This window comes from Pseudorca crassidens, chromosome 2, assembly GCF_039906515.1.
Source record: "Pseudorca crassidens isolate mPseCra1 chromosome 2, mPseCra1.hap1, whole genome shotgun sequence".
Classification (NCBI taxonomy): domain Eukaryota; kingdom Metazoa; phylum Chordata; class Mammalia; order Artiodactyla; family Delphinidae; genus Pseudorca; species Pseudorca crassidens.
Genome location: NC_090297.1, coordinates 113243963 through 113264995, shown reverse-complemented (window position 1 = coordinate 113264995; position 21033 = coordinate 113243963). Strand labels below are relative to the sequence as shown.

Below are 21033 nucleotides of genomic sequence, written 5' to 3'. Positions count from 1 at the left end.
GAGGCAGGGTTCAGAGGGAGGGGACCCCAGAGTGTCTGGGGTGGATGAACACGCTGCCTCTGGACACAGCTCCCAGGGATGTGTCAGGGATCCCCCCGGCGGCAGCACCTCAGCCTGCAGAGGGCAGTTCCCATCTTAGACTTCCTAATCTGATCAACTAAACTAATTCCAAAATGACTTTATTCATCCGGCAGTAAGCTACTAGGACTAATGAGACTGGGGAATAAACGGCTTTTCCCCAGGATTTTTATTTTTGTCCCCTTCAGTGGGTCTTGAGTAAGGAGGTTAGAGCTGCCCGTTGTTCCCTGTTGGCTGTTACGGAACCGCCGCAATGTCCAGCTGGTAGGTAGCCATAAAGCAAAGGCCAGGCGCTGTGCTCACTGGAAGCCTTGGTAACATGAGGCCAGTTTTCCCCTGGGAGTGAAGGAGCGGGGAAGCCCATCAAATCGCCTCATCAAGATTTCTCCCATGCTACTAAATTGGTACCAGTCCACTTTTGGGAACCTCTCCATTCCATGCCTCTTGACGTCCTTGAAGTAAGAGTGGGAAGAGTACAGGTGCCACCCTCGGAGTAGAGTCCCAGCTTGCCTTGCCACCTCAGATTCCACTTCTCAAATCCCGAGCCTAGAATTCAGCTGGAGAGAGGTGAATGGAGGGTAGGGTAGTGTAGGGAAAGGGGGAGAGAAGCTAGTGTTCTGGAGCCCTCCTTGCCTCTGCACAGTATCTCCCACATCCCCTGGGGTGTGTGGATCTCACCACTTCTGCCCCCACCCTTCTGTCTTTTAGCCTCTGAGAGTGAAGGTCCCAGAGATGTTACAGGCTGAAATTGGTAAGTTGGCTCCTAGGACGGTTAGTCTCCTCTTGGTGTCCGCCTTGCTGTGCTGGGCCCTCGGGAAGGGGCGGGGGGTCGGGGGGACATAGTCCCTGCCTTGGGCAGCTGTTCTCAGATAGGGGGAAATAGGGACAGTTCCTCCAGAACTCCTCGCGGTAGCTTATGGACAAGCACAGACAGAACGGACCCTGCCTGGGAGCTTGTTGCGGGGAGACAAGGCTTGGTTAGGAGAGCGGGGTCGTTCCTACCAACCTTCCATGTGACCTCTCTGGGCCTCAGTCGGCTCATCTGTACAAAGAGGAAATTGGATTCCTAAGCCTGGTCGAGCATCAGGATCCCTTGGGGAATTCTTCTTTAAAAATACAGAAACCAGTGCCTCACTCCACCCCACCTGAGAGTCAGGATCTCTGGAGTATTTTTGTTCTTTTGGTTTCGTTTGCGTGAGTTCCTCAACTCACACAGAGTGAGGAGGCAGGGAACGAGGCAGTTGCTCTGCTCCCGTCTCACTCTCAAGCCACGACTAGAAGAGCTGAGGAAGGTGGTAGAAAGAGGATATTAGTCTGAGAGGCTAATCATGGGAGCTTTCTAGACGTAATAGTTTGAAGCTGCCTTGGAAAAGAGGCACTTTACAGGCCCAGATGATAGGAAAGCTTATGGGCACAGGCAGAGGGTGAATGTAGGGACAGGAGAGACACCTTCCAGTTTCCGGTGGGGAGTTGGGTTTCCTTGCCTTTTTCAGCCTTGTGAGCTGTCCCTGGGTCAGTGGAAGGAGAATGAGCCTCTCAGAGGTTTGCACATGATGTCAGAGGGCAGCAGAGTCTGGACACATCCAGAGAGGGACTTTAATATTTCCCCACTTAATGGAGTGTAGAACACCCTGAAAATGTTTTTGTCCTTGCCTCGGGACTTGGATGTCAGGATTCCAGTCCTGAATTCAGGAATGACCTGGTAGGTCCAGGCCTCCACTTCCCTTGGTTAACAGGAGGGCAGAAAGCCAGCTTTCCCTCGCGGTACCCCAGGGAGCTAAGAGGCTTGAAGATGCTCAGCAGATATAACCTCCTCCTCTTGACATCCCTCCCCTATCTGTCTCCCCTCGGCTCCCACCGCAGACCTGCGCCTGCGGAATGGTGAGGACGTGCGCGCTGTTCTCTGTGAGGCTCAGGAGGCAGCCATGCCAGAGATCCAGGAGCAGATCCATGACTACAGGTGCCCGGCGCCCCCCCTCCTGCTCTCTCCCCTGCCTCCTCGCCCGTTTTCTTTCCCCTGCGGTGTATGTGCATCTCTTGTGATGTGTGTATGTGTGCCTCACTCTCTGTCCAGCAATGATGTACATGTGTTTCTTTCTCTGTGTGTCTCTCTGGCTCAGAACAAAGCGCACTCTGGGGCTGGGAAGCCTGTATGGTGAAAACGACCTGCTGGACCTGGATGGAGACCCTCTCCGCGAGCGCCAGGTGGCAGAGAAGCAGCTGGCTGCCCTAGGAGACATTTTGTGAGTCTCCGATCCACTTCTACCCCCTGAACATGCTGCACAGATTGACGTTTTGTGGGTCTGTTTCCCAACCTCTCCCCCTCTTCCACTGCTTGCCTGATCTGTCTTCCCCTGAAAGATGGGGAGAGTCCAGCCCTCTTGCTTCATTTCTCAGGCTGGGGCTGCAGGAATTTCAAGGGAGTTGCAGAGCCTGGGGCTCCTGACAGTAATTTGGTGATTATGACAAACCACGGGCTCCAGGAACGCAGGGAGCTTTCTGCTTCCCCTCCCTAGCCTCTTCTTGACGGGTCTCCCTTTTTGCTCTAAGGTCATATCTGATGCTGAGTGTGAGAACCACGCTGTGATTCTCCAGGGAATAAAGTTCCTTCAGGAGGCAGGCGGCTCATGGGAAATTGGGCTCTTTTTAACTAATCACATCAGAGGACTAGCCTAACTAAACTTATTAAGGAACTTCTGGCACAGCTGCTGTGGTTGCATCTCTCCAGTCTTATTTTCTAAAAGTGTCCCAGGTGCCTGGGATGACTTTGTAGGGACACTTGCAGGCTTAGAGGTAGATTTTTCACCCCAGTACTTCTTTCCACTCAATAGTTGTATGACTTTTTTTTTTTTGGCTGCGCTGCGAGGCATGCGGGATCTAGTTCCCTGACCAGGGATCAAACCTGTGCCCCCTGCAGTGGAAGCGCAGAGTCCTAACCACTGGACTGCCAGGGAAGTCCCGAGTAGTTGTGTGACCTTGATCAAGCTATGTCATCTACCTTGGTCTCATCTAAAATGACAGAGATTGGGCTAGATGATCTCGATAGTCTCTACTAACAGTGATATTTCAATCCAGCAAATTTCTGTGGAGTCCCCACTGACGCTAAGCAGTGTTCTAGCTCCTGGATGCATTAATAAACAAACAGCAGTGCTTGTGGGGCTTATGTTATCGTGGGAAGAGAAAGCAGTATGTAATAAATAAGTAAGTTATATACTATGTTAGAAAATAAGGCTGGGGGGTGGGGGGGAATAGAGCAGGCTGAGGGGAGTCAGGAGCACCTGAGCTAGTGGGTTGCAATTTCAAATAGAGCCTCATCCAGAAAGTTACATTTGGGCAACTGAAGAAAGTGAAGGAGTCATCCTTGGAAATATCCTGGGGGAAGAGCATCCCAGGCAGAGGGAACAGCCAGGGCAAAGTAGGAATGTGCTTGACGTATTTGAGGAACCGTAGGAGACCAGTGTGGCCAGAGAAGATTGAGAAGCTCAGTGCTGAATCAGAGAGGTAACAGAAAGAGCAGCCTTGCAGAGCCTGTGGACTGTTTTAAGGTCTTTAGTTTTTTTCTCTCAGTGAATGAGGAGCCACTGGAGCTGTGAGAGACTCGAGGGTGGGTGGTGGGTGGTGAGAGAACAAGGAGGGGTTCGAAACAGGGAGATCAGTTACGGGAACCCACGCTCCGACCAGAGAATTGGCGATGGAGGGTGTGAAGAGAGGTCAGCTCCAAGTATATTTTGACAGTAGAACCAACAGGAGGATTTCCTAAAAATTGATGTATAGGATGTGAGAGAAAGGAAAACCAAGGAAGACTCCACAGTTCTTACCTAAACCACTAAAAGGACAAAGGTGCCATCAGTCTAGTTAGGGACAGTCGTGTGAGGGACAGTTTTGTGGTAGAAAACCGGAAGCTCAGTCTCGGACATGTCAAAATCTGAGATCTTTAGACATCAAACTGGAGATTTGAGTAGACAACTGCATAGATGAATCTGGCATTTGACAAGAGATCCGGGGTGAGATGAGACCAGATGAGGTCCCACAGGGAGGGTATATTCTTTGAAAACAACCCTCTGGCCCTCAGCCAAACCCGGAATCTTTCTGGGCCTTAGTTTCCCTAGGAGTCAGATGGCACTAATCACCCCGACCGTGCCAGGGATGGCGGCAAATCCTGACCGAGCCTATTCTGAGGTCATAGGCACCACAGAGTTCTGTGGGGTTATAATGGACAGCACAGGCACCCTGCTTATAAAGGCTTCTATTTAAAAGAAGGAAGTGCTAGCCTCATTAAATGGAGATATGGGACCTATTATTTTGAGTAATAAATTATACGTGTAAATATTATACGTGTAAATAGCTTAGAATAGTGCCTGGCCCGTAGTGAGCACGCAGTATTAGTTGCTGTTACCATTAACCTCTTTTAAATAGGTTCCTCTGAATCAGGTCTCAAGGTATTATCTCTGCGCCCTCATCTTCTTTCCTCTTGCCTCAGTGTCAGCCCAACCCTTCTAATTTAGTTCTAGGTGGACACAAAGAGGAGACTTTTCCTCCGTGGTAGCTTCAGAGGCTGAAACAGATACCAAGCGAGAAGCTGTATTTGCCTCATTCCCCTTCCTTTTAGCTGGCTAAGGACACCATCATCACCATCACTCTGTGCTAATTGAGCCCCTCGGAGGAATGAGAACCCTCACCTCCTGAGCCCCAAGCTGGCTCCAGAGCTGAGACCAGGAGTCTGAGTCTGACCTTTTATCATCCTCCTCCCTTTCCTCACCCGCTCCCTTCCTCTAGGAAAGAACTTACCCTCCTCCCAGTATTGCACAGGCGGACGAGCCTCTGCCTTTGCAGTCTGAGTCGTCTGTTCTTTTCTTTTGTTCCAGGTCCAAATACGAGGAAGACAGGAGGTGAGTGAGTCTGTGCGGTTGAATCAAGGTGGGAAGGAGTGGGGTTGAGCTACTGGGCGTTGCATCTCTGCCCATCATAGGCGAGTCCCTAGCTCCAGAGGATCACCGTCTGTCCAAGTTTAGTTTCCAGATGTCTGTGTAACCACAAGGAGGTCACGAGGCCCAGGCCCTGGTACCCGGGGATCACTGCCTGGGACGTGGGTCTGCTCCTCAGTGTGAAGACACCAAGCTGCCAGCACTCCCCTTCCTGGCCTCGTCTTCTCCACCCACATTAGCCCTGTGTCTTTCTCGTAAACCACCGAAAGAAGGAGCAGTGACAGCATCAGCCTGTGTTAGCAGTGCCTGCAGAGGGGAGCTAGGGTACAACACATTTCCTCTGCTGACACATTTTGTTTTCCTTGAAGCCTATATGCATCCCTTTGTTTCTCAGTAGCCAGTGTTAAAATGAGGGTGCATTCCTTGAGCATACACGCACTCAATAAGGGAGAGAAGATGGGGTTAGAAGTCTGTTTCAGAGAAGACGAAAGCCAGGGCCGAAACATTTGCTTCATTGAATCCACAAAGTGGATAATCTGTCTACCGAATTGAGAGGCAAATACAGTTTTAAACACAGAGCTCTGGACAGTTTCATCTGTGGCAGTTGGAAGCTACTTGACAGATCATTTCCATCTCTTTTTCTCCTTGTACTTGGGGTGGGTGGTGGCAAAGGCAGCTTACCTGGACTTGCAGGGGCCGGTTGGCGTTTCTCCGCATCCCTTTGCCACCCCACCCCTGTGTATACGCTTGAGGACATTAGCTGTGGGCCTCAACCGTCGCCCATGGCTTATTAGTTGCTTATATTTTGGGGAACTGACGCGTCCTTCCACTGACCACTGTCCCCTCGTTAGGGAGCGTTCTGCATAGGAGAAGAATACGATTTCTTCTGGGAGTCATGCCAGCCAAGACTTTTCTCCCGCTTCTGCCTGCTGTCCCATCTGAGTATTCTGGGCCTCCCGCTGAATGCCCTGGCCCTTCGCCACCCCACTGGGTGGTGGTGAGGAGCTTGTGTAAAGCAGTCCCTGCTGGCGCTTTCCGATTCACCGCCCCCATTCCTCTTTTACAGTGCCCCCATGGACTTCGCCCTCAATACCTACATGAGCCATGCGGGCATCCGTCCTCGAGAAGCACGACCTTCCAACACGGCTGAAAAGGCCCAGTCCGCTCCTGACAAGGACAAGTGGCTACCCTTCTTCCCGAAGACCAAGAAGGTGACAGAGCTCCCCTAGAAAGAATCATCTCTTGGCACGGTTCCTGCGCTGAGGCAGACCGGGGAGAGTCATTGAGAATCCCCAAACTAGAGCAGCCCTCTCCCTCCCTGCAGTCCCAGACCAGAAGCAGATGTGCGAGATCAGATACAAGCATGAGTCTGCTTTCCCACTGCTTGTTTAGGGCTAGTCATAGAGGCAGTAGCACGGTGACCAGTGGCCCGGTCTGGGTACTGGGACCTTCTCCAAACCCTAGTGTCTCTTATCTCAGCAGAGCAGCAATTCCAAGAAAGAAAAGGATGCCTTGGAGGACAAGAAGCGAAACCCCATCCTCAAGTACATCGGGAAGCCCAAAAGCTCTTCCCAGAGCAGTGAGTATTTGGGGAGCAAAGCCTTGGACAGGGACCTCGGCCCCTTCACAAGCCAGCATGTTGGCAGAGGGCCTTCCTGTGCTTCAGGCAGCCAAAGGCCCAAACAAACTCTGAGGTCGCAGCTTCCTCTCGGTGCTATTGCATTCTCCCCTTGCCACACCCAGTGACGGCCCCTGAGGTACAGGGAACTGCTTCAGAGCCAAGGAGGCCAAGCCAGTCCCTGGGTCTAGGAACTCAGAGACAGTTGTAGACACTGAACAGCCATGCAGAGGAGTATTTCCCCCTTGGCAAGATTGCCCTGTTGACAGTCAGTGCCTCCTTCACCTTCATCCATGGACTTGTCTGTCCTCCTGAGGGCCTGTGTGTTGGGAGCAATTATGGGCCCTTGATGGAGGGTTTCAATTAAGCAGAACTAGGTGGAAAGGGAGCAGGTTTGGGACCCAGAGGCTCCCCTCATGCCATCAGTAATCCAGACCTCCATGGATCCTGTCACCGATCTCTTCCCAATTGTGTGTCATCTGTCTGGACATTGCTGCTGGCCCTCCCAGTCATTATCTTAAGGCCCCAGTGTTAGTCTTGGGGATCTGGGAAGGGCCACGGCATGGGCCTCCTGCCTTTCCCGAAACTGCTGCCTTGGGGGAAGGGGAGAGGAGGGGACTCTACTAGATCAGCCCTGATTTTTGCCACTACCTTTCATTTTCCAGCTTGATGTAATTTTTATTTTGACTCTTGAAACATTAATTTGACTTTTCATGGTTTACTTTTGTTTTTGTTTGTTTTCTTTTAGCATTTCATATTCCCTTGTCCCCTGTGGAAGGTAAAAGGACCATTTTCTTTGGGTTTTTCTTTGCATTAGCATTGAGTTTCCATTTCCCAAGTCCTGTCTGCCCTTCTTCCCCTCTCCTTCATCGCCTCCTGCCCTGGCTCTCTTTCCTCCCTCCCTTTCCTCACTCCATTACTCTTGTATGTTCCTCCATGCTGCTAAAGCTCCCCATGACACAAACGCCTGCCCAGGGGTGCCTGCCCAGGGGCTCCTGCGCTCACGCTGGGCGCAGGACTCTGCCTACCTAAGGCAGGGTGGGAGGGGCCGGGGCACTGCCCCCCGGCACCGTGCAGCTCCTCCTGGCAGCGCTGGCAGAGGCCAGCTTCTAGGCCCTCCAAGACTGGTCCACGGCCTGCGGCCTTTCTCATTCTGTCAGCTCTCCGTGGATGCGGCTCCAAAAGTCCAGGGCTCTATGTAAATGAGGGAAACCCTCGCATGTTGAAATGTCCTGTACAAGTTCCTCAGATTTTTGTTTTCAACTGAAATAATAGAATCCTCAGTTTTGAGTGTTGTATGGGGTTGTTTTTAGTACCTAATGGGTCTTCAGCAGTTTTGCCTTGGGGTATTTTCATTTCTATCATCTCCTTTGTTTAAGTCCTTCACTGTAGCACCTTCATCTCCTGACTCTTACCTTTGCCAGCACAGCGTCACTGCAACAGTTAAAGAGAATGACCCTAACGTATGTATGTTAGAGGCCTAATATCTTCTAGAATCTATGTATCAAAAATAAATACATATATAACATACATTAACCCAGAGGAGCTTAGAACCCAGAAGTGGGCAGGTTCATTTCCCATCAGTGAGGTCCATATGCATACAATTAAAGTGATTAATATTTTCTAGGTTCTGCAGTAAATCAAGGGGAGAGATAGCAGTGAGGGGCAATCAGGAAATCTGTTGCTAGAATTCACTTTCTATAAAGTGACAATTAAAGATAATGATTTTCAAAATAATTTTTAAAGTTAAATTCCTAGACTTGTTATGCTATTTTAAACAATATAAGTAAAGAAATATTAGGGGGGGAAAGTCTATAAAACAATGGAAAAACTAAAAGAATGGCCTTGAAACCCAGGCCCTTAGTTTTTAACACATACTTCCTCCCATCCACCCTGCCCGAGGCAGGCATGAGGCAAGCAGCAGGCCTGAGACGAGCAGCCCTGCCCAAGCCGCTTGCTTTGTGTCAGCCTGAGAGGCAACAGGAACACCCAGGGTAGGGCTGCTGATCCCCAGAGAGGATAAGCATGCTGGGTATTCACCATCTCTTTGAGTCATATCATTCTGTTGTCATTTCATGGTTTGATTGGATGTTCTCAAGTTCCCAGGACATCAGACAAGTCTGTATGCGTATCTAAAGACCAAACACCCACCAAAGCTAGAAAGCCTCAGCACTGAGACCCTTGCTGTTTAGGGCCATCCGCTAGTGCCCCTGTTTATTAGTGAAGGCATCTGATTGTTAGTGACATATAATTCACTTTTGTTTAGTTTCATTGTTATTCAGAGAATGGAGGAAGGGAGAGCAAAGGTTACTGATGAAAACTTTGCCCTTTTCAAAAACGCGTTCCTTTCTACATGTCTTTTTCCCCTGTTACTCTGGGTTATTCAGTTATACCAAATCTCAGGGCCACACCTGTTCCTTGTCACAGCTAGGGTGTAACTATATCCCAAGAACTGGGCCTTTTCCAAGTGGCCCATGGGAGAGGGAACAATGGGCTCTGCCCGGAGGCCTTCTATTATAGGACGTTCCCAGGCTCCCACGTCATCACCCAGCCAGGGATGCTCCGGGCTGCTGCAGTTGCCCCAGGGCCCAGATGCACAGTCTGGGACAGGCAGATCTGACTCAAATCTCCAAAATGGGAGTGATGGTAACAGGCCCTACTCCTAACATATATACACAGCCTCCTATTTTGCAGTTTTAGAAAAACATTACCTGCCTAAAGGATATGAAATCGTGACCTTTGAAGAGACCAGCTAAATGTTTTTCTGTTTCCTCTGGCTTGGAAATTTTCTTACGGATCTCAAGTTTAGATACACAGGGAGATTTATACGTTTGTATATGCCGATGTCAGAATCCCTGGTTAGTGTGGTTAGGACCAGGGCCTGGCGCCCGGGGCTGTTTGTCTTGCCTTCCCCATCCCATTATCCTTCCTATTGGTCCGGGCAGAGCAGCGTCTTTAGCCCAACTCCTGTTCCGACATCCTGGACCTGGAGCTGAGCTAATCGACTGTGAAGATAGGAGCCACTGAGCCCCTGGGCCTGAGGTCTCTTCTCCAGGGTCTTCACATGGCATCAGCTATGCCTTTTTTACTCTTTTACCTGCCTTCTCTACTTTGAACAAGAACAGCTCTCTTTTGTCTTAGCTTTGAAAAGCATCTGGAATTTGAATGCCGGAGAGTGACATCTCTCCTCTGTTCCTCCTAAGACCCCCCTCACTGGTAATGGAGGGTCTGATTCTTTAATGATGGAGAGGAAGAGGTGGGGGTGAGGGCAGAAAGAACAGGAAGAACAGAAAAACCAGAAATAGTGAACTCTAAAAGTAGTATAAATTTGAGAAATGCTTGGTAAAGTTGGCAACCTGGCCAAATCATACCAAGGTTGATGTGTTTTTGGTCTTCCTGGCTAACTTTTTTTTTTAACACATATATGGCTCTTGGGAATAACCTAGTAACGATTCTCAAGCATGAGAACCACTGTAATAAAGAATGTGAGAGCCAAAAGAAATACCCGTAGCAAATGCACTTTCAAACCCTCTCATTTTGCATCCCAGGAAAGAGTAGCCCCCAGAAAGGGGGAGGGACTGCCCGTGCCACGCCACACAGTAGAAGAGCCAGGGCTCACATCATGTCTCCTGACCCTCAGCCCCATGCTGTTCTCATCCGTGCTTGCTCATCGCTGTCTTCTGGGCTAGAGGGGAGCGAGGGCCCCAAGAAGTCACTCCTGAACAGAAAGCAGAGTATCTTTCATTATCTTTCTTCCGCTTCCAGTCAAACCAGGCAACGTGAGGAACATCATTCAGCACTTTGAGAACAACCAGCAGTACGATGCCCCGGAGCCTGGGATGCAGCGACTCTCGACAGGAAGCTTTCCCGAGGACCTGCTGGAGAGCGACAGGTAGCAGTGGCTGGCTGGGGCCTGCTGGCTGCCCAGGGAGGGGAGCGTGGGCAGGGTTCAGGGCTAAGGTTCAATGCCAGCTACTTTACCCCCCACTAGACTGTAAGGCTCCCTCTATAGAGCTCTCTCCCTCTCCCCCAACCTTCCCGCCTATGTGTTGGTGATCAGGCCAGCGGGAGAGAGAGCAGGGCCTCTGACCTTCCAGTCCAAGAACCATATGCCTTTAAAATTTCCTTTGGATTCACCCCCTGGCCACGCAGTAGCCTCCACCCCAAGAATGAACTAGATTATGTTATAAAGCAGCTAGTCAGGAAACCCTAAATGACAAGGCTAGAGAAGAGTACAGAGTGGGGCGAAGGGAAATCCTGGCAATAAGGAAGTCAGGCTAAAGACAGTCTGGGGCATCCGTGAAGAAGAGAGTTAGAGATGAGGTTCTGCTGGCTAGTTTAAAGGCAGACGGTGTAACTTGGGCCTCAGATGTACATCTCAGCGAAGAAGTAGAAAGGTCATTGATGCAAAACAAACTGCAAACTGCTCTTCTTTCAAGAAGCAAAAGGGGAATGGAGGCTGTGACATTGCTCACATTCTCCACCTCTGGCCGGATTCTAAGAAGAGCCCTTCTCTGGTGGTGAAATGTACTCTTAGACTTGCTCTTGACTGTGGCACGACAGCCATCAGGTCACGTCTAAAATTCTGTAGCCAGCACTTCAAGTGAGAACTGCCTGTAGTCAGAAATATCCCTGCAAATTCCTTAAGGCACACTTGAGGTACGGTAAATGTGGTCTTGTGTATACAAAACTAGTTCCTGTGTACACTGCTGAGCTGGACTAAAGGCAGACCCAAAGGCAAGTCAGCATGCAGCAGCCTGACTAGTCAAACCATTTTACCCCTGAAATAACTAATTATCAAACTGTAAGTCAAACATTCCTGCTTGTATGCAGGGTTACTCCTTTTTGTTTATACTAAGCCTTTATAAGCTTAATACTCATTAAAAGATTTTGCCATAGTGAGAATTAACCAAGATTTAGGCAAGATAAAGGTTAGATGTGTACTGGGGTCAGAGGTTGAGTTCTACTATTACTGAGTAAATTAAACATACAAATTATATGATTGCTGGGGTAGGTGTGATCTCACAGATGTATCAAATGTACAATTATAAGATATACTATCAACATTTTGAGGCAATATTTGAGACCATTTGTAAACGTATTCTTCAAGTTGTTAGGTAAAATTGCCCTGAGACATTCATTGGGATTCTGAGTCTACTCTCAGCAGAAGCCTTTGAATTTGATGACAATCTTTGAATTTCACTGACAATCTTAGAAGAAATGGCATCGGCAGCATGGTGGGTCAGAGGTTGTCGTAGAAACTAAACAGGTGTAAGAAGCCCCCCATTCTAGACAGCAGTGGTCTAGGAATTTTTGGCCAGAGGTGGGTTGTATGCCTCACTTCTTGGTGGGATCATTACTCACTTCTGGGTACTTGAAAGAAGCCCCAGGAACCTCATTGCATGAGGTTTGTTGTGGTGCTAAAGTGACCCATTGTGGGGCACTGGTGAAGGTGTTTTGAGTTAGTCTGTGTTGGAAGTGTTCTGTCAGACGTCAGGGGGTGAGTTCAGTAGGGCATCAGCCGGCAGTATGGTTTCTAACCCTGCAGACGAACCCCCAGGACCTGGGCGGGGGAGCGGCGTTGGGACCCTCTGGCAGTTCAGAGAGACTTGATGAATGGAGACCAAGGCATTTGGCTCCTTCTCCGCAGCAACCTGCTGTGCTGTTAAGAGCTCTCCAGACTCTCCAGGCCTTCTGTTGTCCTAGAGGCAGAGCAGGATGTAGATTAGTAATAATGTCAGCAAAGAACTAGCCCAGCAGGACCATGGGGGGAGGCACCATCCTGGGGCAGCCAGGGGTCAGAGATGCCAGCTGTCACAGGGCTGATGCACTGCAGGACTCAGAAAAGAGCAACACCCAGTCGTCAGCATCTCATCAAGCCCCACAGATACTCAGTGGCCAAGCACGGTAGGCCAGGGAGCAGGTTCCTGCCCATCAGTAAACAGGCCCCTGTAAGCACCCTCCCAAGCTGGTCTGCTCCCAAGAGGGGACTGGAAGCCTAGGAAGGATGCTGTCAGGATAAGAACAGAAGAAATCCACATCACAACTGGAGGGGTGGGAATCCAACAGCAGAGAGAATTTTCTGACAGGCAGTGTGGAGAATACTAGAGTGTGTGAAGAGGGTGCTTCTACTTCCCTCTTAAAAGATCTTGTGAAAGGAGACATCCGCCTCAAGCAGAGCCCAAGGTGGGAGCCGACCTGTCCCAAAGCAGAGGGCCAGATGAGCTGGCCCCGAGAGGGCCAGGGGCGGGGAAGGTGGGACCTTGCTGTCCCTGATGAGGGACTCTGGTGTCCACAGCTTTCCTGACGGGGACTTGGGGTCTTTGGCATCCGCACACCCCACAAGTCTGATTCTGTTAGTCCCAGATTTCACCTTCCTGTTGGGTTCCCTTCCTGACCAGTCGCAAGGAAGTTGAGAGGCGCTCTCCATCCAGCTGGGCTGGGGAAAGGAAGGATTTTGTAGAGTTGGGACCCTTTGGGTCTGGTGTTTGGGGTGGAAGCGCTGAGGCACCCCTGAGATGGAGCAGCAGGTCAAAGCTGGCCAGATATAAGACCCCAAGGTCTTTTGCCCTCCCCATCCAGTTCTCGCTCAGAGATTCGCCTGGGCCGCTCTGAGAGCCTGAAGGGCCGGGAGGAGATGAAGCGGTCCCGGAAGGCAGAGAACGTGCCCCGTTCTCGCAGCGACGTGGACATGGACGCGGCCGCAGAGGCCGCCCGCCTCCACCAGTCAGCCTCGTCCTCTGCCTCCAGCCTCTCCACCAGGTGGGCGGGGCTCAGGGGCTCAGCCCGCTGATATCTTGGGGGCCGGGTAGGAGCAGAGGGTTGCTGAGAGTTGACATTCTCTCCACAGGTCTCTTGAGAACCCAACCCCTCCCTTCACCCCCAAAATGGGCCGCAGGTGAGTGATGGGTGCCGTAGCGCCTCTGTTAGGTGTCCGTGTCCCAGCCGTGCTCAGCTGCCCCCGCTCCGCTTCCAGGGGCCAGCTGGTGGTGCAGCTCCTCTTCGTGGCCCACTGGCTTCCCATGGGCCCTGGGCAAGCAGGGTGGGCAGGAGGCGGAGGGACAAACCCCGTGTTTGAGTTTTTGCTCCGTGTGACGCTGAGCTGCCTGTTTTCCCCCAGGAGCATTGAGTCCCCCAGCTTGGGGTTTTGCACAGATGCCCTCCTCCCCAACCTCCTAGAAGATGATCTGGGCCAACTGTCTGACCTGGAGCCAGAGCCCGACGCCCAAAACTGGCAGCATACAGTGGGCAAGGATGTGGTGGCTGGGCTAAGCCAGAGGGAGATTGACCGGCAGGAGGTCATCAACGGTGAGACTCAAGCGGGAACAGGTGCAGGGCGCCTCAGGCGCAGATGGTGGTAGAGAAAATAGTGGGGGGCCTGGGGGCGAGAGCGGCTGCATTGTGGTCCCTGTAAGGGCCACCTCAGCTCTGGCCCCTGGGGAGAGAGAAGTTGACGCACCATCTGAAACCAGCACCAAAGGTGGTTTGGAGGTCACGAGATCCTTGCTGACGGGCTTTCCCTCTGTCTTTCTGCCCCTTCTTGTCACTGCCCCCGCTCAGAGCTGTTTGTGACAGAGGCTTCCCATCTGCGCACACTCCGGGTGCTGGACCTGATCTTCTACCAGCGGATGAAGAAGGAGGGCCTGCTGCCCCGGGAGGAGCTGGCACGGCTCTTCCCCAACCTGCCCGAGCTCATCGAGATCCACAGTGAGGAGCCCACCCCGCCTGCCCCCTTCCCTGGCCAGCCTTCAGGTTTCTGCCCCAGCTCTGCCCGCATGCCAGGACCCCCCGAGCAGATAGCCCCCAACAGTCCTCTTTGGTGAGAGAACCTGACATGCAGCCTGAACATCGGCATTCCAGCCCCCCACAAGTGAAATGACTTGAGACCCTACCCCACGGCCCTGCCGTCAGATCCCTCTTCTCTCGTCATGAAGGGCCTGGCCATGCGGCTCAACCCCAGGCACTTCTGTCTTTTCTCCTTGCCCCAGATTCCTGGTGTGAAGCCATGAGGAAACTCCGGGAGGAGGGCCCCATCATCAAAGAAGTCAGTGACCTCATGCTGGCTCGGGTACGGCTGCCCAGGCCTGGAGGAGGTGGCAGAGGAGGTGGGGGGGAGCTGTCCCAGGCAGGGATGTGAGGCCGGGGCCGTGTGGTGTCCCTTCTGCCTTGCAGTTCGATGGCCCCGCCCGGGAGGAGCTCCAGCAGGTGGCCGCGCAGTTCTGCTCCTATCAGTCCATCGCCCTGGAACTGATCAAGACCAGGCAGCGCAAGGAGAGCCGGTTCCAGCTCTTCATGCAGGTACGCTCGGCGTCGCCTCATCGCCACTGAAAGCAGCCAGTTCAGTCATAGCTCACCCAGTAAGGCGGAGGGGGACAGTTAACCGGGTTCACCATCTCCTGGACTGCCCTCCTGGCCCCCAGCTCCAGGCGCTTGGCCTCTTCTCTCTACAGGGGAGGGTAAACGGCAACTTGCTGCTCCATCCACGCCCTCCCCAACGCCCCCTCTTCAGAAACACTGACACATACTCGCTCTCAAGACGGAGACACTGGACTGGCCATCAGAAGGCCCCGCTCACCTACCAGTGCCTGTATTTACTTAGATGGATCTCAGTTTCCTTGTCTATAAAGTGGGAATAATACCTGCTTTATGTGGCTTATTTGACCACATCCCCTTCTTGGGCTACTGTCTTCCTGCCTCCACCAACCTTTCCCTAAATATTTAAGCACGAAGCTGCCACCTCTGTTTCTGAGTGATCCTCTGGGATTAGGACCTATTCGGCGTTCGCACAGTCCTCCGTGTCCTGAGCTCACAGCCAGCTCGTAATCCAGGCTGTCGTCTTCCTCTGTTCCTCCTTGTGTCTAGGAGGCTGAGAGCCACCCTCAGTGCCGGCGGCTGCAGCTTAGAGACCTCATCATCTCTGAGATGCAGCGGCTCACCAAGTACCCACTGCTGCTGGAGAACATCATCAAGCACACGGAGGGTAGGGCTCCCAGAAGGCTGACATTGGGAGGCAGCAGCCCGCAGCTCGGACCCTGGTTCTAGCGCTGACTTGCTTTGTGTCCTTAGCAAGTCGCTTGACCTCTCTGGTCTTCAGGGTCTTCGTCCTTGTGTTGTTGTGGTCACTCTCGAAGGTAACGATGGTCAATGTGCTTGGGCAAAACTCAGGTGCTGAGCAGCAGGAGGAGGTAAGGGCTGCCTCTGGCCTGTGTGGGGCGTCTGTGCAGATCAGAGGGAAGCATCTGAGGGACACAGGTTAGCGCACAGAGGGCACGTTGGCTCCTCTGAGGATCGTGGTCCCACGCCAGAGGCTGTGGCCGGATTTTAGCCCTGTTGATCCCCCTGCTGGACGTCTCTGTGAGATGCACAAAAGATACAGCCATGTGTGCTTACTCCACGGGAGTAGGGGACCGTGCTGAACAGGGGGGTCTAACCCCAGGTTGTCACTGTCCCTGGGATCCTGAGCAGCTTTCACCACCTCAAGTGTGGGATGCTGGCGTCAGTGTGTAGAAGTGGGAAGAGCCACAACCTGATTTGAACAGGTGTTCCTAGAGGGAGACACACACCATCACTGTCATCACCCACAGTCCCTGTCCCCGTTCCTGTCCTCCACACCCGTAGAGTGGCTGTGGCGGGAATTCCCAAGAGCTATCGGTGTCTTCAGAGCCTTGGTCTGAAACACAAGGACCCTCAGTATAAGTTGTCCTTACGATTGAGGTCCAAGTTAGGCAAGGGTGGCATATCTACACCCATCCCTGCTGGTTGGCGACTGGCCAGCAGCTATTGGTAGCCAGGCACTCTCAGGCTCTGACAGACTTCTCGGGCAGGAGCCCTCACCACCTCCTCTCTGCCCCGTGGGTAGGTGGCACCTCTGAGCACGAGAAACTCTGCCGGGCCCGGGATCAGTGCCGGGAAATTCTCAAGTACGTGAATGAAGCAGTGAAGCAGACAGAGAACCGGCACCGTCTAGAGGGCTACCAGAAACGTCTGGATACCACCTCCCTGGAGAGGGCCAGCAACCCCCTGGCAGCGGAGTTCAAGGTAGGAGGCTGAGGCTGCAGCGTCGTCAGCCCCACATGGCGCACGTACCTCTTGGGCACCCTTAGGAGCAGAGCTCCGGTCAGGACCTGGAGAAGGTGGAGGGGAGGAGACCTGGGCCTGTCTGTGATAGGATGGCGCGATGGGGACCCTGGAATACACACAGCCCCGGTTACCATTGTCACCCCATCCCGAGACAGACAAGGGCAGACAGCCCTACCATAAAGGCCAGATGTTCGAACTCAGTCTGGGAGAGCAGGGGATGGGAATAAACTCAAGGTAAAGGTGAAGGTCATTCGGGAGAACATAAAGCTGAGGGAAAGGGCAGGTGAAGCAGAGTGATCCTAGGAGAGTACACAGCACGTAGTAGCGGGTAGAGAGACCCCTGCCAGAACCATCGGCATATCCCCCAGCACAGCACGTGGCACGTGACTCTGTAGTCGCCTTTTTACTTGTCTGCATCCCCCACAGGAGTGTGAGGGCGAGGACTGCTCTTGTTCACCACTGGTGCCCAGCACCTTAGCACAATGTCTAGGTTTTCAGATACTTGTTGAATATATGGTGTCTTCGTAACAGAGTCTGGATCTTACAACCAGAAAGATGATCCATGAGGGGCCCCTGACCTGGAGGATCAGCAAAGATAAGACCTTGGGTAAGTGCCAGGGGACTGGGGCCAAGAGGGAACCTAGGGCACTGCCCCTGGGCTCTTCCCTCTCTGGACCATAAGCCCTGTACCCGGTGCTCTAAAGGGATGGTAAGGAGGCAGCTTGAAACACGACTGGGGACGAGAGCTCAGGGCTCCTTAAGCACAGCATGGGGAGGAAGGACCAAAAGCAAAGCAGTCAGAGGTCACCAGACTCCAGGGCTTCCTAGATCCTGGAGATGCCTGTCCAAGAGCCTCTGGTACCCCACGTGTTAATGGGGGATGAGTGGGCCACAGAGAACACCTCACAAGCACCGCACCCCTCCAGACCTCCACGTGCTGCTGCTGGAGGACCTCCTCGTGCTGCTGCAGAAACAGGATGAGAAGCTGCTGCTGAAGTGTCACAGCAAGACAGCCGTGGGCTCCTCGGACAGCAAGCAGACCTTCAGCCCGGTGCTCAAGCTCAATGCCGTGCTCATCCGCTCCGTGGCCACAGGTACCCGTGAGGAGACAGTCCCAGCCGGCCCACACCCCGGGGCCGTGAGCCCTGTTACTCGGGTCCAGCGAGCACTGGGTGATGCGGGGCCGATCTTGGGCTGTACAGAACTTATCAGCCCACCTGTGTTCCTTTCCTCCCAGCCCTGACTCACTGAAGCAGGAGGATGTGGTCCAACGTGGGGTAGGGTGATGGGTAGGAGGGAGACCAAGATGAGGGAGGACAGCGTGGTTCCTGTCCTCTGAGGCAGGATGGGATGTGGGCACTGAGGATGAGGTAGCAGAATTGGGCAGAGAAGAGCAGGACAAGCCTTCCTGCTGCAAAAGTGACGGGCAGAGCTCCCTTGCAGAAGACGGACGCGCCCACCGTCCAGAGCCTGGTCCAGTGCTCAGAGCATTTCAGTGAGAAGCAGAGTGTGTACAAGAAGGGCTCTGGAGCAAGAGCCAGGCAGCCAGATTCTCTGGGCTCATCGCTTCCTTCATCTGTAACACGGGGGGTGAGGTCTGTCTCTTGGAGGGGGGTGTAAAGGGAGGATGGGTGTGATGCAGTTTTATAAACCCTAAGCACCGTACACCCCTCAGCCTTCGCTGTTCGGAAAGCGAGAGGTAATGGGGGTGGCTGTGAAGATGGCATTAGGGGACCCAGAATTGCCTCTGTCCTCTGTAAGCGAGCCCCAAGTGCTTCTGAGGACCCAGGTCCGCCTGGCGCTGCACTCTTAGCTGGCCGAGGGTGAGGACTCCAAGTCCGCACTCTGCCGCCTCGGCTCAGGCTGCAGTCATGCCTCTGCCGCCGCCAATGCAGACGCTTCTGCCTTCTCTCTCTCACACAGATAAACGGGCCTTCTTCATTATCTGTACCTCCGAGCTGGGCCCACCCCAGATCTACGAGCTGGTGGCATTGACATCATCAGACAAGAACACGTGAGGATTGCCTGATTGCGGGGGGGGGGGGTCCCATGTAACCGCCGTCCCCTTGGGACCAGGGTGGTGTATGAGGATGTGAACAGGGAGGCCAGGGCTGCGCCCCAGAGCATTCACGGGACGGGGCCTTGAGGGGAAGTGGGAGATAAGACAGGAGTAGAGAGGTTTACCGTGTCACCTCCCCTGACCCCATGAGCAGGCCTGCCCTAGGGAGGAGGAGTCCCCAGCAGTCTTCCAGCCTTTCTGAGGCTGCTTTCCTTTCTCTGGCCCCCCTTCTTTCCCCTGGGGTTTTTCTTCCCTTCCCCCATCAAGCGTTGCAAATGCCCACATTCTTTAAAGGCCTTTGCCTCCGGGACCCTCATCCCCACCCAGGGCATTCAGTCACCCGTATTCCCAACAGTGGCCAGCCAGAGGCAGCGTGGCACGGTGGGAGGAGATAGGTTGAGTCAGGCAGTTTCTCAGACTCCGGGTTTTCATCTGCAAAATGTGGATAATGCTACCTCTTGAGAGTTATTTTGAGAGAAAGAAGAGAGATAGAGGGACTTCCCTGGTGGCGCGGTGGTTAAGAATCCGCCTGCCAATGCAGGGGACACAGATTCAAGCCCTGGTCCGGGAAGATCCCACATGCCGCAGAGCAACTAAGCCCGTGAGCCACAACTACGGAGCCTGCGCTCTAGGGACCGCGAGCCACAACTACTGAGCCCGCGTGCCTAGAGCCCGTGCTCTGCAACAAGAAAAGCCGCCACAATGAGAAGCCCGCGCACCGCAACGAAGAGTAGCCCCCGCTCGCCGCAACCAGAGAAAACCCATGCACAGCAACGAAGACCCAACACAGTCAAAAATTAATTAATTAATTAAAAAAAGAGAGAGATAGATATAGAATGCTTAGCACAATGAGTAACAGAGCGTTGGTGTTCAGTAATTGGTAGGTGCGAGTAATGTAACCCAATGTGAGCAGCCAGTCAGATCTGCAAGGAAGGGGACCCCGCTGGGCAGAGGGGGTCCTCAGAGCAGGGCCTGGCGAAGGGCTTCGCAGCTCTGACGCAGGGGGTCGGTAAGGGGAGAGGCCGTGTGCCTCGGTCCTGTTCTCACCACCAGTCCTCTCTGTTCCTGCTGAACAACAGATGGATGGAGCTCTTAGAAGAGGCGGTGCGGAACGCCACCAGGCACCCTGGAGCCACCCCAAAGCCCGTCCACCCGCCGCCCTCAGGCCCCCAGGAGCCAGCCCACCAGAGCCCCACACCCAGCAGGTGCTTAGCCCTCCAGGCCCCCTCACCATCCCCACTCCAGGCCACTCGTTTGCTGCTTCTAAGCCCTTCACCCCTGGGGATGGGCAGCCTCAGCGGCAGACGTTAGCGGGCAGGTGGCGGAAGGTACCCTCACATCTCTGCCTTCCGTCGCCGTCTGCTCTCCCCCTGCAGCCCCCCACTCGGCTGTAGTAGAGACTGTGCCTGAAGTGGGGTGGGGGGTATAAAATCGTGACCAGGAGAAGCTTGGCCGACACCCACCCTCCCCTCCAGGTTGCCAGCCAGACGGCAGGTGCCGGAGTCTAAACCCCTCCCTCCTTGGGCCCTGCTCCTTCATTGCCCATCCCAACTCAGGAGGCCTAAGTGGAATTTCACCTCCTCCTGGCTGGCAGAGAGCCAGACTTCCCAGCAGGCGATCCTCTCTCACCCTGGGCTGTTTCTTCCCTCAGGGAAGGACTGGATGACTCCGAGGTGTTCCGTAGTGAGCCAGAGCCTGAGACAGTACCTGGAGGTAAGTCCCCTGAGCTGTCTTTTTGGGAGCCCAACCCATTCCATTTTCTGTAGGCACAGTAGGGAGGTGGTCAGGTGTGCCTGTGAGGGTGATGGGAGAGGGCTGTCGGGGCCAGAGGTGTGAGGTTTTGATAAGGGTAGAGAAGAAACAGTGAGGAAGAAAGAGTCTGGAAGAGGAAAGAGAACAGGCTGAAGCGAATGTGGGCCAGCTCACTTGAACAGAGCTCTCAACCTGGGCTCTCTGGGTGCCAGGTATCGAGCAGGGGAGGAAGAGAGGGGCGGTCAGGTCCGGGGGTGCCTAACGGAGAGCAGAATGCACTCACATCTGCAGACACAGGAGTCTTGTGGGGGCAGGGATAGGGAGCCCAAAGGGCTGAAGGTACAGTCGCCGGGATGGGATTGGCAGGGGCAGGAGGGTCTCAGACAGAATTCTCGTTGAGTTTTTATGTGAAATAACTTAGGGTCTCATGTTTAGAGAGAAATCTCCCCGGTGGGCTCCCTGGCTGGGTCCCTTTTCTGTTTCCTTCTGCTTAGAATGCTTCTAACTCCCGCACACCCTTC

The 21033-nt window shown here is 53.4% G+C and overlaps 1 protein-coding gene across 6 annotated transcripts in view; it reads left to right on the top strand.

Moving 5' to 3' along the window:
- Positions 1-21033, top strand: part of ARHGEF11 (Rho guanine nucleotide exchange factor 11) — a 111707-nt gene that overhangs the window by 84844 nt on the left and 5830 nt on the right. For 3 of the 6 annotated variants that reach the window (XM_067728247.1, XM_067728250.1, XM_067728249.1), the window contains 21 exons: positions 787-829; positions 1942-2038; positions 2199-2321; positions 4944-4967; positions 6070-6214; positions 6483-6582; positions 7370-7399; positions 10387-10513; positions 13204-13383; positions 13472-13519; positions 13742-13929; positions 14182-14328; positions 14610-14689; positions 14794-14919; positions 15484-15601; positions 16481-16659; positions 17233-17308; positions 17628-17795; positions 18625-18715; positions 19840-19965; positions 20412-20473. In XM_067728247.1, the coding sequence (XP_067584348.1) occupies positions 787-829; positions 1942-2038; positions 2199-2321; positions 4944-4967; positions 6070-6214; positions 6483-6582; positions 7370-7399; positions 10387-10513; positions 13204-13383; positions 13472-13519; positions 13742-13929; positions 14182-14328; positions 14610-14689; positions 14794-14919; positions 15484-15601; positions 16481-16659; positions 17233-17308; positions 17628-17795; positions 18625-18715; positions 19840-19965; positions 20412-20473 (2278 nt within the window). The remainder of the gene's footprint in view (positions 1-786; positions 830-1941; positions 2039-2198; positions 2322-4943; positions 4968-6069; positions 6215-6482; positions 6583-7369; positions 7400-10386; positions 10514-13203; positions 13384-13471; positions 13520-13741; positions 13930-14181; positions 14329-14609; positions 14690-14793; positions 14920-15483; positions 15602-16480; positions 16660-17232; positions 17309-17627; positions 17796-18624; positions 18716-19839; positions 19966-20411; positions 20474-21033) is intronic. The other 3 variants (XM_067728251.1, XM_067728253.1, XM_067728252.1) reach the window with 2 other exon arrangements.